Below are 13574 nucleotides of genomic sequence, written 5' to 3' on the forward strand. Positions count from 1 at the left end.
GTAGAAATATATACAGTATAACAAAATTAACTTTAAATTTGTATCAATAAACTAAAATCCATAACAATCTAAATATTTTAAACAAATTGCTGCTCTTTAGAAATAAATTCAATAATCTACCCTTTTATCCTATCATATCTATATTATCCCCTTTTCTTCTTTAGAAAGAGATTGTGCAAGGCAGTGGTGGTGCATGCCTTTAATCTCAGCACTTGGAAGGCAGAGCCAGGTAGATCTCTGTGAGTTTGAGGCCAGCCTGGTCTACAAAGTGATATCCAGGACAGGCACCAAAAATACACAGAGAAACCCTGTCTTGAAAAAAAACTGAAAGAGAGAGAAAGAAAGAAAGAAAGAGAGAGAGAGAGAGAGAGAGAGAGAGAGAGAGAGAGAGAGAGAGAAAGAAAGAAAGAAAGAAAGAAAGAAAGAAAGAAAGAAAGAAAGAAAGAAAAGAAGGAAGGAAGGAAGGAAGGAAGAGATTGCATTTATAGTCAACCTTCTTTAAATAAAAATAAACATTTATAAACAATATTTGGGGAATTGAGGTACAGCTTCTCATACTACTTCAAGCTGATTGAGAGCACTGGCAATCTTATGGGTATCCTGAGAAAATTAAGAATTATAGTTAAATCTTGGTTGTAGTTGTCTGTGAAGGCTGAATTGTCTCAGACAGTTGTTTTGAAGTTGATTTTGGACGCTGGATCTTCTGGGCCATGGTGTCATCAGAGAAATTTCAGGGGGCCTTGGCTGATCAAACCTGATCCATATTAACCTGGAACAAATCCATAGCCTCTTGTTTCCTATGGAAACAAAAGCAGAGTCTTCTTTCCAAAGCAACATATCCTTAGATCCAAGTTTTGAAGTCAAGATACATTTAAAATATATATATTGGTTTAACTCAGCAGCCTTTACAATCAAATGTCTTTCTGCAGTTAAAAATCCCAAACACAATATAATCCAGACTCTCTGTGTGATTTCCATCTTTACATGGCTTATTTTTATATTATATTTACTGTCTCTTTAAAGACTTTATTTTTAAAAATTATCTAATCTATTTCCTTATATAACTGCACGTACTCCTTTTTCTCTCTCTTCCAAGCTTAACCTACATTTTACATACACTATAAACTGTTCCGTCTGAATCTGTCTCATCGTGAATCTTTAATCCTTTTCTGGTCAGGAGAGATTTGAAACTGTTAAGCTTCATGGTTAGGACAAAAGTCACAGGCCTTGCTGCAGCTCCACCCACCCTCAGCTTCTCAACATGGTGGAGGAACCCAGGAGTGTCATATTTACCACCAGTTCCAGGAAGCAGTGGGTCTATGCCTCCAACAAGCAGCATGTAGCTCAGAAACCTTTTTTTTTTTGTACTAGAAAAGCTAAATCCACCATGCAGTGCACTGTGTGACTTGGAGATGCCTCTGTGTACCGTGGCTTGAATATGCCATACTGTACTGTATATCAAGCCCACATACTGCAAACTCACCATACTGTTAGCTCAAACCTGCACACCACACTGTCTCTCTATCATGGCTTGCCTGAGAGACACAACTAAGAAGCTGTTTTAGCTGTTTTAGAACCTTTATTTAAAGCTTCCTCAGGTTTGGGATGGAAACTCTTGCCACCATGTCTGAGCTCCAGGAGTCCAGTAGAAGAGAGGGAAGAGGGATTCTATGAGCTAGGGGCATCAAGATCATGACAGGGAAATCTACAGAAACAACCGAACCAAGCTAGTGGGAGCTCATGAACTTTAGACCAACAGCTGTGTAGCCTGCATAGGACTGGACTAGGCCCTCTACATAAGTGAGATAGTTGTATATCTTGGTCTGTTTAAGGGGCTCCTGGCAGTGGGATCAGGCTCTATCCCTGGTACATGAGCTGGCAATGTGGAGCCCATTACCTATGGTGGGACACCTTACACAGCCTTGATGCAGGGGAGAGGGACTTGGATCTTGTTCAAATGAATGTACCAGGCTTTGCTGACTCCCCATGGGAGTAGGGTCGTTAACTAAAATATATACTTTGAAAATGTTCTTATAAATATAAACCTAGGTGTAGGAGTGAATATAAAAAATTACTGATATTCCAAGAGACTAGACTTTTCCTTGACCTCATAGCCAGGGCTAATAATACACCATTAGGTCACTTAAGAATTAAAATTGCTATCCTAATGTGTACTCTACATATTTGTTTAACCTGCCTTTAAGAGAACAATGTAACAATTAACATTTTTTTGCCTTGAATTTTCCAAATAATCAACTTTCACCACCTAAACTAATGCATAGCTTTAGTCTGAAATTATGTGTCTTACATGTCCCTCACCCAAGAGTAATATATATGTGTCTGCAAGTATCTCATGACAACCATTTTCTATAAATAGCAAGTAGGATGAAAGTGGCCTTATAAAATGAAAATCTAAGATGAATGTTGAAAGTAACATACTGATATTTCTTGATAAACAATGATATTTATAATACTATTTGTTATAATTTTCAGTTGGGGTCCATTGGAGTAAATAATTTAATCACTTTAATTCTATTAAAGATTTCTGTAATGGTCCCTCATTCCTCTCCATGTGATGCTTTCTGTGCTTTTCAATAAAACAGAGAATATGGCCCTTTATTAAAGAGAGGCACAACAGATGCATTGTTGAGGGATATTTGTACACTGTGTGAGGATGTGTCACTGTGATTGGTTTAATAAAGAGCTGAATGGCCAATAGCCAGGCAGGAGAAGTTAGGCAAGACTTCCAGTGAGAGAGAAAGTGCCCTGGTCAGAGGGGTCTTCAACAGGGACCTAAAGGGAGGGCTGGCGAATGAGAGGGACAAGAGACACAAAGAATGAGAGCAAGACAGGACATCTGATCAAGCTCTAAGATTTTATTTTACTCTCAAGGCATATATAGGTAGGCAAAGGGGGTTGAGAGCAGGAAGGGACTTAATTATGGGGGTTGCAAGCAGGAAGGGACTTAGTAATGGGGGTTGCAAGCAGGAAGGGACTTAGTAATGGGGGTTGCAAGCAGGAAAGGACTTAATTATGGGCTGTTCAGCCAGCAGGAAATGTTGCTCTGAAGGTTATCTATCTACCCTTGTCTAACTGCCTAATTGCTTAACTGCAGCTCGTTCACCTGATATCTGAGAAGAGGTTCTGGTGTCTGTGGGAAGAGGTTCTGGTGCTATGGAGACTTAAGCAAGGCCTAGATCTAAGAAAAGAGGAGAGAAACCTAAATATGGCAGCATGTGTGTCAAGGGTCGCTTAGAACTCAGGGTTAGAATCTAGTTATTTGGGAGAAGCCAGTAAGACACTGAGGAAGTCATACCTACAGAATGTACTAGAGCTAAAAAGCCATGTTGAAGAATGCAGATTAATGCAAATGGTTAATTGAAGTTATAAGAGTTAGTGGGAAAAGTCTAAATGAAGGCCAGGCTTTCATAATTAATAATAAATCCCCATGTCATTATTCAGGGGTTGATGGTCCAAAGAAAGTCCAACTACAATACACAGAAACAGTCACAGGCACTGAGGCAGATACATATGACAGCATTCAGGAAGACATGGATTCATACTCATACAACAGAAACAGTGGAATCCACAGGGTGAGTTAAGTTGGGAGAATTCAAATCTGAGTTCACTCTTGGTTTAATTATGTTAAGGTTAAGTGCTTTAAGTTCTTATCTTAATGTGAAACTGGAACATTACTGGTGACATCAAGTTAATTAAGAATGCATTCAAATCTACTCAAGGAGGAATATATTATTTTGAGAAAAAAAATTATCCAGGTCAGGGATTTATTAATGTTATTTGGTGTATTAATCATGTACTTTAAAAACATCCCTCAGAGGGTTGTAATTTATCAAAGTCTATTTTAACAAGAACCCAAATACTTTTTCAGAATAATTCATTGAATGGTCTCCAGGGACTTGAAATTTCTTTTCACTTCACTATACTCTGCCTTCCAACTACTTCATGAACTTCAGCTAAGAGAAGGAAAATGCCATTTCCTTCCCCTGTGTCCTCCAAATGTGTCTACCATCATGTTCTTTGCACAGTGGGTAACCAATTTATTTTGCTAACTGACTGAAAGCTGATGTCATTATTCAATAAAATTATCTTTCCCTCACAGCAATTAAGGCAAAGAATACATAAAATTGTCATATAGTCTTCAAGTAAGAACTGTTTAGTAATGACTATTCATAATAGAAATCATTAGCTCCAACACGATGCAAGGAATATTAATGAAAGAAAAGCATATTTTGACTAATCTGCATTCTGAAATATTCTTGGTAATAAGTGTTAGAATGGGGTCAAAGTCATTTTCCTTATTTGAAATGGAAAGGTAATTCTAGTGCTTATAAAAGAATGCTTTTTGGTCTGCCAAGAATTTTAGTTTCTAAACTGACAACTTTTTAACACTTCTATCTGATAACAGCTGTTGTAATGCATATTTCAATCTTTCATCCATTGCTGGCTCTCCCACAAATAAAAAGTGAGCTATGAGTAAGGGTGACAAACAATCCACAATGTAACTTTGAACTTGGGTCAAATTGTATTGTCACCAAATTATCTTAAATAGACATGATGATGACAATGTCACATATTGTCATAACTGATAGAGTCTTGTTAAAAGCTATTCTGTCAAAAATGGAAAGAGGAAGTAAGGGTACATTAATAACTAGGAGCTGTAATCAGTTTTTTGCCATGATGGCAATGTTTTTTTTTTTTAACTAAGTTTTGAGAGACTGCAGCAAAACAGACAAAGGAAATGAAATATAAAATACAGGATTTAGTTGATTCTGCACTTCTGAGAATCACTGCAAGAAAATACATCTTGCTATTAAAGAAAGGCACAAACAAATGGGATATGGTTAAAAATTTAGAATACAACTCTATGAATTGTAGAGGCCCACAAAGGTTTTCTAGGGAGATATGAGCTTGCTTTACCCAGCAGGGCTGCGTTTAGAGGATTGCTTGACCATGTGCATGGTTACTAGGTAATTGGAAGGGTCTACACTAGGCTGAGCTAGAGGGAGGTCTTTTGCTCTACCCCTTAGCATTCTTATAAATAGCCCTTTAGAAGAGACAGGAGGGAGCTGGGCGGCAGTGGTGCATACCTTTAATCCCAGCACTTGGGAGGAAGAGCCAGGTAGATCTCTGTGAGTTTGAGACCAGCCTGGTCTAGAGAGCGAGATCCAGGACAGGCACCAAAACTACACAGAGAAACCTTGTTTCAAAAAACCAAAGAAGAAGAAGAAGAAGAAGAAGAAGAAGAAGAAGAAGAAGAAGAAGAAGAAGAAGAAGAAGAAGAAGAAGAAGAAGAAGAAGAAGACAGGAGGGGATGGTGGATAAGGATATAGGACCTCCTGAGGTTATCCTGTGGTTTTATCTGTTTCTCTCCCCTCTATCCTTCTATCTAAATCTCATATCCCTCTTTCCTCAAGAGTACCCTGTGGTAAAATGTGAGAGCCAATCTCCTAGCTGGGCTCCCACAGATGGCACCACAAACAGGGACTAGGGACTTGGCAAAAAGAGTATCAGTGAATGTCACAGGTGTAAAGAGTCATGCCTGATAAGGAATTAAAATATAAAGGCAATGGCATTTTATTCTTGGGAGTGAAAGTTAGGTGGCAAAATGCCAAAGTTAAAAGTGAGTGAGGCTGTAGTGAATATTTCTTTCTATCTAGGCTTTTTTCTCTTTTTCTCTCTCTTAATTTATATCTGTCAAATTTAAGAATAAAATGTAAAGTACAATATAAGAATATAGTGTAAGAAGAAATTTAGAATAAGAGTAAAATTAGGAATATTGGGTAAAAAGAAACTTGGGATAAGGTAGAATAAGATAAACAACAAGACAGAGGAACTATGTCCTTGATTTCCAACTATGGAACTATAAACACAAACTCCTGGGAAGAATCAGAGAAAAATCTATCAAAGATGAAAGAAAACAGGCAGAAAAAGATTCCTCTGGAAGCTTTTGGCCTGTGAACAGCTTAGGTCTAAACCCTGAGTTACAGGAAAAGAATTTTCCCTGAGGCAAATGTAGATGAAATAAAACTTTTCACTCCACTGATGCTGCCACTATATGAAAATATCATACAAACAAAATTATTTTCCATTTGACAATGAAGGCAAAGTTTAGAGAACAGAAGTCTGGAGAAAACTTAGCAATCTCTTTCTCTTTAAAAAAACTAAAAAATTTCAGACCTTTCCTTCTTGGATTTTTTTCTCTTTCTGTAAGGGCAAAAATTTAACTCACCTGGAAATAATATCTATCAATATGGAAAAAAGCTGTAATTGCCCTAGAAAAAACAAAAAACCTCTTGGAATATGGCAAATCTTCTTTGCTAGTCCTGTCTCCCCTTCAAGACAGTATTAGTAAAAACAGAAGCCAGAATCCCCTGCAGCCAGAGTGTATGTCCTAGAAAGTGCAGGCAGAAACAGAGTAGAGGCAGTGTGGGACCTGGGGAGGGGCTGCTGTCATGGGAAAAGCAGTTAGCAGAGAGTGAGCAGCGCAGTGGTGGCAGGTATCTGGAGGAGGAAACAAGCCAGAACAAAAGAAATATCTATCCTGGACAGAATCTCTCTGAATAGGCTGAAAAGGCTTTTATTTTAAGTACTTTCATCTTCTTTCACTGATCCAGTAAGATTGGGGGGAGAGGGGAGCCCTGAGGCGTTTTGGCTTCTGGCAACAAGTACCTGCCTGTCTCAGTGCACATGGACAGGTGCAATCCATTCCGAGGATGGTGCCAGGTAAAAAGCTTAATCTTGACTTAAAAACCTCCCATGATAAAAGAGCAGGAACTTGATTTTGACCATGTGAATGAAACTAAAACCAGGAGAATAATGGCCTCCATTGGCTACAGCTGAGTTTTCTCATGGATCCAGAAAGGCAACATGGGAAACGTTGTTCAAAAAGTAGCTTGGGAAATGTAGTGATGATATAGAAAATGACAGTTTGGGAAATGTAGTGTGTAAAAGTGAGATAACATAGGCAAGCAGGCCTGGAGAAAAGTCAGATCGACCGGGACAAAACAAAAAACAAAAAACTTTAAAATGTTCCCAGTAACTTAGCAGAAAAATGCCCAGGAGAAATATTGTCAATATAACTCAAAAAAACCTAAAAATGCCACAATCTTTGTTAGCTTGTCTCCAGAGAATGAGAAACAGACAAACAGCTTGTCTGTCAGGTGGGAATTATTTGCTATGAAAAAACAAGATGATAAATTGAACATAAAACAGGTATTCCTTATAATCCTCAAGGACAAGGCATAATGGAAAGAGCCCATGGCAATCATAAGAAACAACTTTAAAAAATTAAGAAGGAGGGAATTGTACCCTCAGAAGCTTGCTGGTTGCCTGAGTTTGGTATGATGTTTGGAACAGAGAAATCTCAGTTCCAATGATGTTCTTCCAGAAGAACTGGAGTAGCTTTCAGAATGATATTAAAGCCAACCCTGAACTCTGAACTTTCAGAAATAAAGCAGTGTTGAGTTCACTTGTAATTTTTACTGTGGTAACTCATGATTTACATACTTTCTGTCTTTTTGAAAAAAAATAAGTTAGTTCTATTAAGAGATTATTATTTCTATGTTGGGTGGTGGTGGCAGTGGCTCACGCCATTAATTCCAGCACTTGGGAGGCAGAACCAGGCACCTCTCTGTGAGTCTAAGGCCAACCTGGCCTACAGAGAGAGATCAAGGACCAGCACCAAAACTGCACAGAGAAACCTTATCTCAAAAAAAAGAGAGATTATTTCTAGATATTGGCTGATACAGTTTCTTTTGTAATTAAAGTTTGGTAAATAGTTCTAAAATCTCTTCTAGAGGTGCTAAAATTTGTAAAATAGTCCTATGGAGTTTTCTTTTGAATGTAAGTTTGTAAAAAGTTTAAATGTTAAATGCAAGTTCATACCAGAATTGTTTTTATTACTCCATCAATACCTTTCTAATCTGGACAAATTAGACAACATTAAATTTTAAATTGATAAACCAAATCAATCACATTAAAGGGCCTTGAAGTTTTTGTTACTCTTTTACATTCAGATATATTTGAATGCTTTTTATGATAGCTTAAAACATAATTTTATGATCCCAGTGGCCCCTGGAAAACCTAAATAAAAGTGTCATAATTAGGTGACCTTTTCTGATTTCTTCCTAGAAGTTTTGACTTCTGTCTTTATTTAGAAAGGGGTAGGTCTTCCACAAAGGGATATGCCTCCCACAATGAAGTTAATTTGTAAAAGTGTCTTTATAATTAGAATGTTTCGGGTTTTGTTGTTGTTGTTGTTGACTTGAGTGGATACTTTCAAATGTTTTGAAATGACTGTTTTCCCTGGGGAATCAAAATCGTCTCTTGAAAATGTTATTGAATATCTGTTAGGAGAAAGTTTTGAAAAGGGCTTAGTGCAACTAAGACTGCTGTAGTCACCTTAGACCCATTCTAAAAATGATATTCCATCTTTATTATTCTTTACTGAGAGGTGTGGCAGCTACGGAGATCATTGTAGATGCTTGCAAGCTTATAGTAGGGACCTGGGTCAGACCTCTGAACCCCTTCTTGCCAGAGGCTGGTAGCCAAAGATGGGCAACTTTCTTCTTGATAACTTTCCAAATGTATGTATGTAAAATTAATCAAACAGGATGACCTAAGACAGGCACAGTCTATCTGAGAGGCCTAGGGCATCCTTTTTTATATCAAAAAGGGAGAGTTGTGGAGGGCCACAAAGGTTCTCTAGGGAGATCTGAGCTTGCTTTACCCAGCATGTCTGCATTAGAGAATTGCTTGACCATGTGCATGGTTATTAGGTGATTGGAAGGGTCTGCACTTGGCTGAGCTAGAGGGAGGTCTTTTCTCCACCCCTTGGCATTCCTATAAATATCCCTTTAGAAGAGACAGGAGGGCCTGATGGATAAAGGATCCAGGCACTCCCAAGGCTGTCCTGTGTTTCTATCTGTTTTTCTTCCCTCTATCCTTCTATCTAATCTCTTATCCTTTACTTCTCAAGAGTACCCTGGGGTAAAATGTGACAGCCAGTCTCCCAGCTGACCTTCCACAGTACATGTCTGAAATATATTTGTTTTCTATGATGAGTCTCGATTTAGTTTGTGTTCCCTAAAACTTTGTGTCAGTGGAGAATGTAGTTGTATTTTCTAATTAATAAGCAGAAATAAGCAGAAGCAATATTAAGAACATTTTTTACTCAGCTCTGATATAAATATAGAGAGTAGAAGCCAAAACAAAATATCAATATGGCAAGTTCAGGACACACATCATATTATACAATGTGGTAGAAGTTTGCTACAATTCTAGATATTCTACAACAAAGGAGAAGAACCTTTACATCAGGAAAATCATCCTATGGAAAAAAAGAGGAAAAAATAGTGTTATCATCTCTACTTTAATGTCTATAATGTACAAAAAGAGAGTCTCTGGGAAGCACAATTCCATTCAGCCGAGTTGAGATTTACAATGTCCTACTGAGATTATGTGAATGATTGTTCAATGTGGAACTACAAGTAATGAATGACTTTGAGGTTTAAAAAGTTATATAAGAGTATTGCCAAATGTGCTTTTTCTCCTACAGGCTCAGCTGTTAGAAGCTATGTTTCCAGAGTGGATACATTAACAGGTGATGAGACACTTTTGTGAAAGAGAATAAAATGAGGTTGTTGGTAGCTATGAGAATTAATTTCAATTATCATTTGTATTTAATCTAGAATTACCTAGGAGAGAGACTCGGTTCATGGCTGTGTAGCTTTATCTTGATTATGTTAACTGAAGTTAGAAGACCTCCCCATTAAGTTCCCACTGTGGATAGTACCAATAACTGTGCAAAGGATCCTAGAACGTAGAAAGCAAGCTGAGCACTGAGAAGCATGCATTTGTATTCCTTCAGGATACAATGTGAACAGTTCTCTCAAACTCTCACTCCTTTGACATCATCTCCCATTAATGGACTGTACCCTTGAGTGGTGAGTGAAAAATAAACATTTTCTGTCTTACATTGCTTTTGGTAAGGTATTTTGTCACAGCAATAAGAATGGAAAATAACATATAAATAGTACCAAAAGTGGATTTCATTATTGCTATGAATCTATCTGTTTTTAGGTCTTTGGAAGACTTTTGTTCCTAGAATATGGATGACTTTAAAATGTTGAGCTAGAAAAACAGTTGACTTTGGGAAACAGAGCTTAACTGGCCACTGTGATGGGATCTCAGAAGGAAAGAATGCTGGGGAAAATGTGTTCAGCAGCGACCTAGTCCATGAGATATCTGAGGGAATAATAACTTTATTGGAAGTGGACTGGAGTCCACTCATGTGCCTTTGTCTTGAGAACTTGAATAAAGTTTAATTTAAAAATCATAAAATATTTTTTATGGAAATACATGAGATCAAGCTTAGATTTCTTACAAGGAGAGTAAAATAAATAAAGCAAAAGCAATTGATAATGGGGCCTGTCCCTATAAAGGAAAACTTGGTACTCAGCACTTAGACAGGATGAAAGGTCCTTTGAGAGCAAGACATTACCTATCAAAGGATCCAACTTATAAACTTATAAATCAATTTGCAAATTTAAGTAAAAGAAAAAAGCCAGAATGCCTGATTGGAAAACACACTATAGGTTTTCACTGTGGATTGTTAACAATTAAAGAGGAAAGCATTTGGAGAAATCTCACGCTGACTTAACAACACACCTGAAAGCTATAGAACAAGAAGAAGCAAACTCACTCAAAATGAATAGACACCAAGAAATAATCAAATTGAGGGCTGAAATCAATGAAATAGAAACCAAGAGAACAGTACAAAAAAATCAATGAAACAAAGAATTGGTTGTTTGAAAAATTCAACAAGATAAACAAATCCCTAGCCAAATTAACAAGAAGGCAAAGAGAGAGCACCCAAATTAACAAAATCAGAAATGAAAAGGGAGGCATAACAACAGACAATGAGGAAATCCAGAGAATCATCAGGTCATACTTCAAAAACCTTTACTCCATAAAACTGGAAACTCTGGAAGAAATGGACAATTTTCTGGATAGATACCACATACCAAAGTTAAAACAGGACCAGATAAACTATTTAAATAGACCAATAACCCCTAAAGAAATAGAAACAGTCATCAAAAGATTCCCAACAAAAAAACCCAGAACCAAATGGTTTCAGTGCAGAATTCTACAAGTCTTTCAGAGAACAAATTCTAATACTCTTGGAATTGTTCCATACAATAGAAACAGAAGGAACATTACCAAACTCTTTTTATGAGACTGCAATTACCCTGATACCCAAACCACACAGAGATGCAACAAAGTAAGACAATTACAGACCAATCTCTCTTATGAACATTGATGTAAAAATACTCAACAAAATATTGGCAAACTGAACCCAAGAACACATCAAAAAAATTATCCACCATGACCAAGTAGGTTTCATCCCAGGGATGCAAGGATGGTTCAACATATGAAAATCTGTCAATGTAATACACCATATAAATAAACTGAAAGAAAAAAACCACATGATCATCACAGTAGATGCTGAAAAAGTCTTTGACAAAATCCAACACCCCTTCATGATAAAGGCCTTAGAGAGATCAGGAATACAAGGAACATTCCTAAATATAATAAAGGCAATTTACAGCAAGCCAACAGCCACCATCAAATTAAATGGAGAGAAACTCAAAGTGATTCCACTAAAATCAGGAACAAGACAAGGCTGTCCACTCTCCCCATATTTATTAAATATAGTACTTGAAGTTCTAGATAGGGCAATAAGACAACAAAAGGAGATCAAAGGGATACAAATTGAAAAGGAAGAAGTCAAACTTTCACTATTTGCAGATGATATGGTAGTATACATAAGTGACCCCAAAAATTCTACCAGGGAACTATAATAATAAAACAGCTTGGTACTGGTATAAAAACCGACATACAGACCAATGGAATAGAATTGAAGAGCCTGACATTAATCCATGCACATATGAACACCTGATTTTTGACAAAGAAGTCAAAACTATACAATGGAAAAAAGAAAGTATCTTCAACAAATGGTGCTGGCATAACTGGATGTCAAGATGTAAAAGATTACAAATAGATCCATATCTGTCACCATGCACAAAACTCAAGTCCAAGTGGATCAAAGACCTCAACATAAATCCAATTACACTAAACTTAATAGACTAGAAAGGAGGAAGTACTCTTGAACACATTAACACAGGAAATAATTTCCTAAATATAACACCAGCACAACAATTATTAAATGGGACCTCTTAAAACTGAGAAGCTTTTGTAGGGCAAAAGACATGGTCAATAAGGCAAAAAGACAGCTTACAGAATGGGAAAAGACCTTCACCAACCCCACATCTGACAGAGGACTGATCTCCAAAGTATATAAAGAATTCAAGAAACTAGACATCAAAATACTGAACAATCCCATTAAAAAATGGCCTACAGAGCTAAACAGAGAAGTCTCAAAAGAAGAATCACAAATGGCTGAAAGATTTTTTTTTTTCTGAAAAAATGTGATGCTTTATTATAGAAAACTGTCTTCAGCTCTCCACTTCCCAGCCGGGCTGCTTGAGTCCTTGATTGTGTGTGGGCTGTGAGGCACCTGGGCCATAGTAGTGGCGGAAAGGCTGATGCTTTCATTGTAGGTTATTCTGTGACAGGCTGGGACCCAGGACTCCTTGTGTGTCCACAGGCCCAGTGTCATAGCCCAGCTTCTTCATGTCCTTGGTCACCACATTGAAGAGGAGGGTGACAAAGCCCTGAGAGAGGACACGGGTCACTTCCCGGCCTTCACCCTGGGCCAGCACCTTGGGGTCTGTGTACTCAGGCCGCCGTCCCATGAACCAGCTTGTGAACTTCTGCAGCGTAGATGTGGACTCCGGCACAAACATGGGGATGGTCCTCGTGTGCCGTCCAGGAGAGAAGGGTACATGCACCGCTCCGTAGCCTCGGACCACATCGTTCCCAAACACGTCTGGTCCATACACACTGAGCACGATCTGTGGCCAGCCATAGGGGTTGGTACTTTTAAAGGTGACATCGATGGGGAAGTTCCACACCAGTGCTTGTCGTACATCTTGGCTCTTGGATGCTATCTGTGAGATGCCCTCCTCCAGACCCGCTGTGGGGGCCCAGTCCTGGCCGTACACGAAGCAGTACTTGCAGTAGAGGTCGTCATATTCTGGAAACTGAGAGAAAAGCATGCAGGATTCCGTTTAGGGAATGCAAACTGAGCCCACCAGGCTGAAAGATTTTTAAAGAAATGCTCAACATCCTTAATCATCATAGAAATGCAAATCAAAACGACTCTGAGATACCACTTTACACCTGTCAGAATGGCTATGATCAAAAACACTAATGACAGTCAATGTTGGAGAGGATGCAGAGCAAAGGGAACATTCCTCCACTGTTGGTGGGAATGCAAACTTGTACAACCACTGTGGAAATCAGTATGGCCATTTCTCAGAAAATTGGGAATTGATCTACCTCAAGACCCAGCCATACCACTCTTGGTCATATACCCAAGGAAAGCTCAATCATACCACAAATATACATGCTCAACTATGTTCATAGCAGCA

The 13574-nt window shown here is 38.1% G+C and overlaps 1 protein-coding gene across 1 annotated transcript; it reads right to left on the reverse strand.

Annotated features, from left to right (window-relative positions):
- Window positions 1-12505: 12505 nt before the first annotated feature.
- On the reverse strand, window positions 12506-13199 carry LOC128117206 (B9 domain-containing protein 1-like). The gene has a single exon (XM_052749202.1). The coding sequence runs from the start codon at window positions 13197-13199 to the stop codon at window positions 12633-12635; it is 567 nt and encodes a 188-aa protein (XP_052605162.1). The 3' UTR covers window positions 12506-12632.
- Window positions 13200-13574: the final 375 nt, after the last annotated feature.

Source organism: Peromyscus californicus, unplaced genomic scaffold (assembly GCF_007827085.1).
Source record: "Peromyscus californicus insignis strain IS unplaced genomic scaffold, ASM782708v3 Scaffold_20__1_contigs__length_68692818, whole genome shotgun sequence".
Taxonomy (NCBI): domain Eukaryota; kingdom Metazoa; phylum Chordata; class Mammalia; order Rodentia; family Cricetidae; genus Peromyscus; species Peromyscus californicus.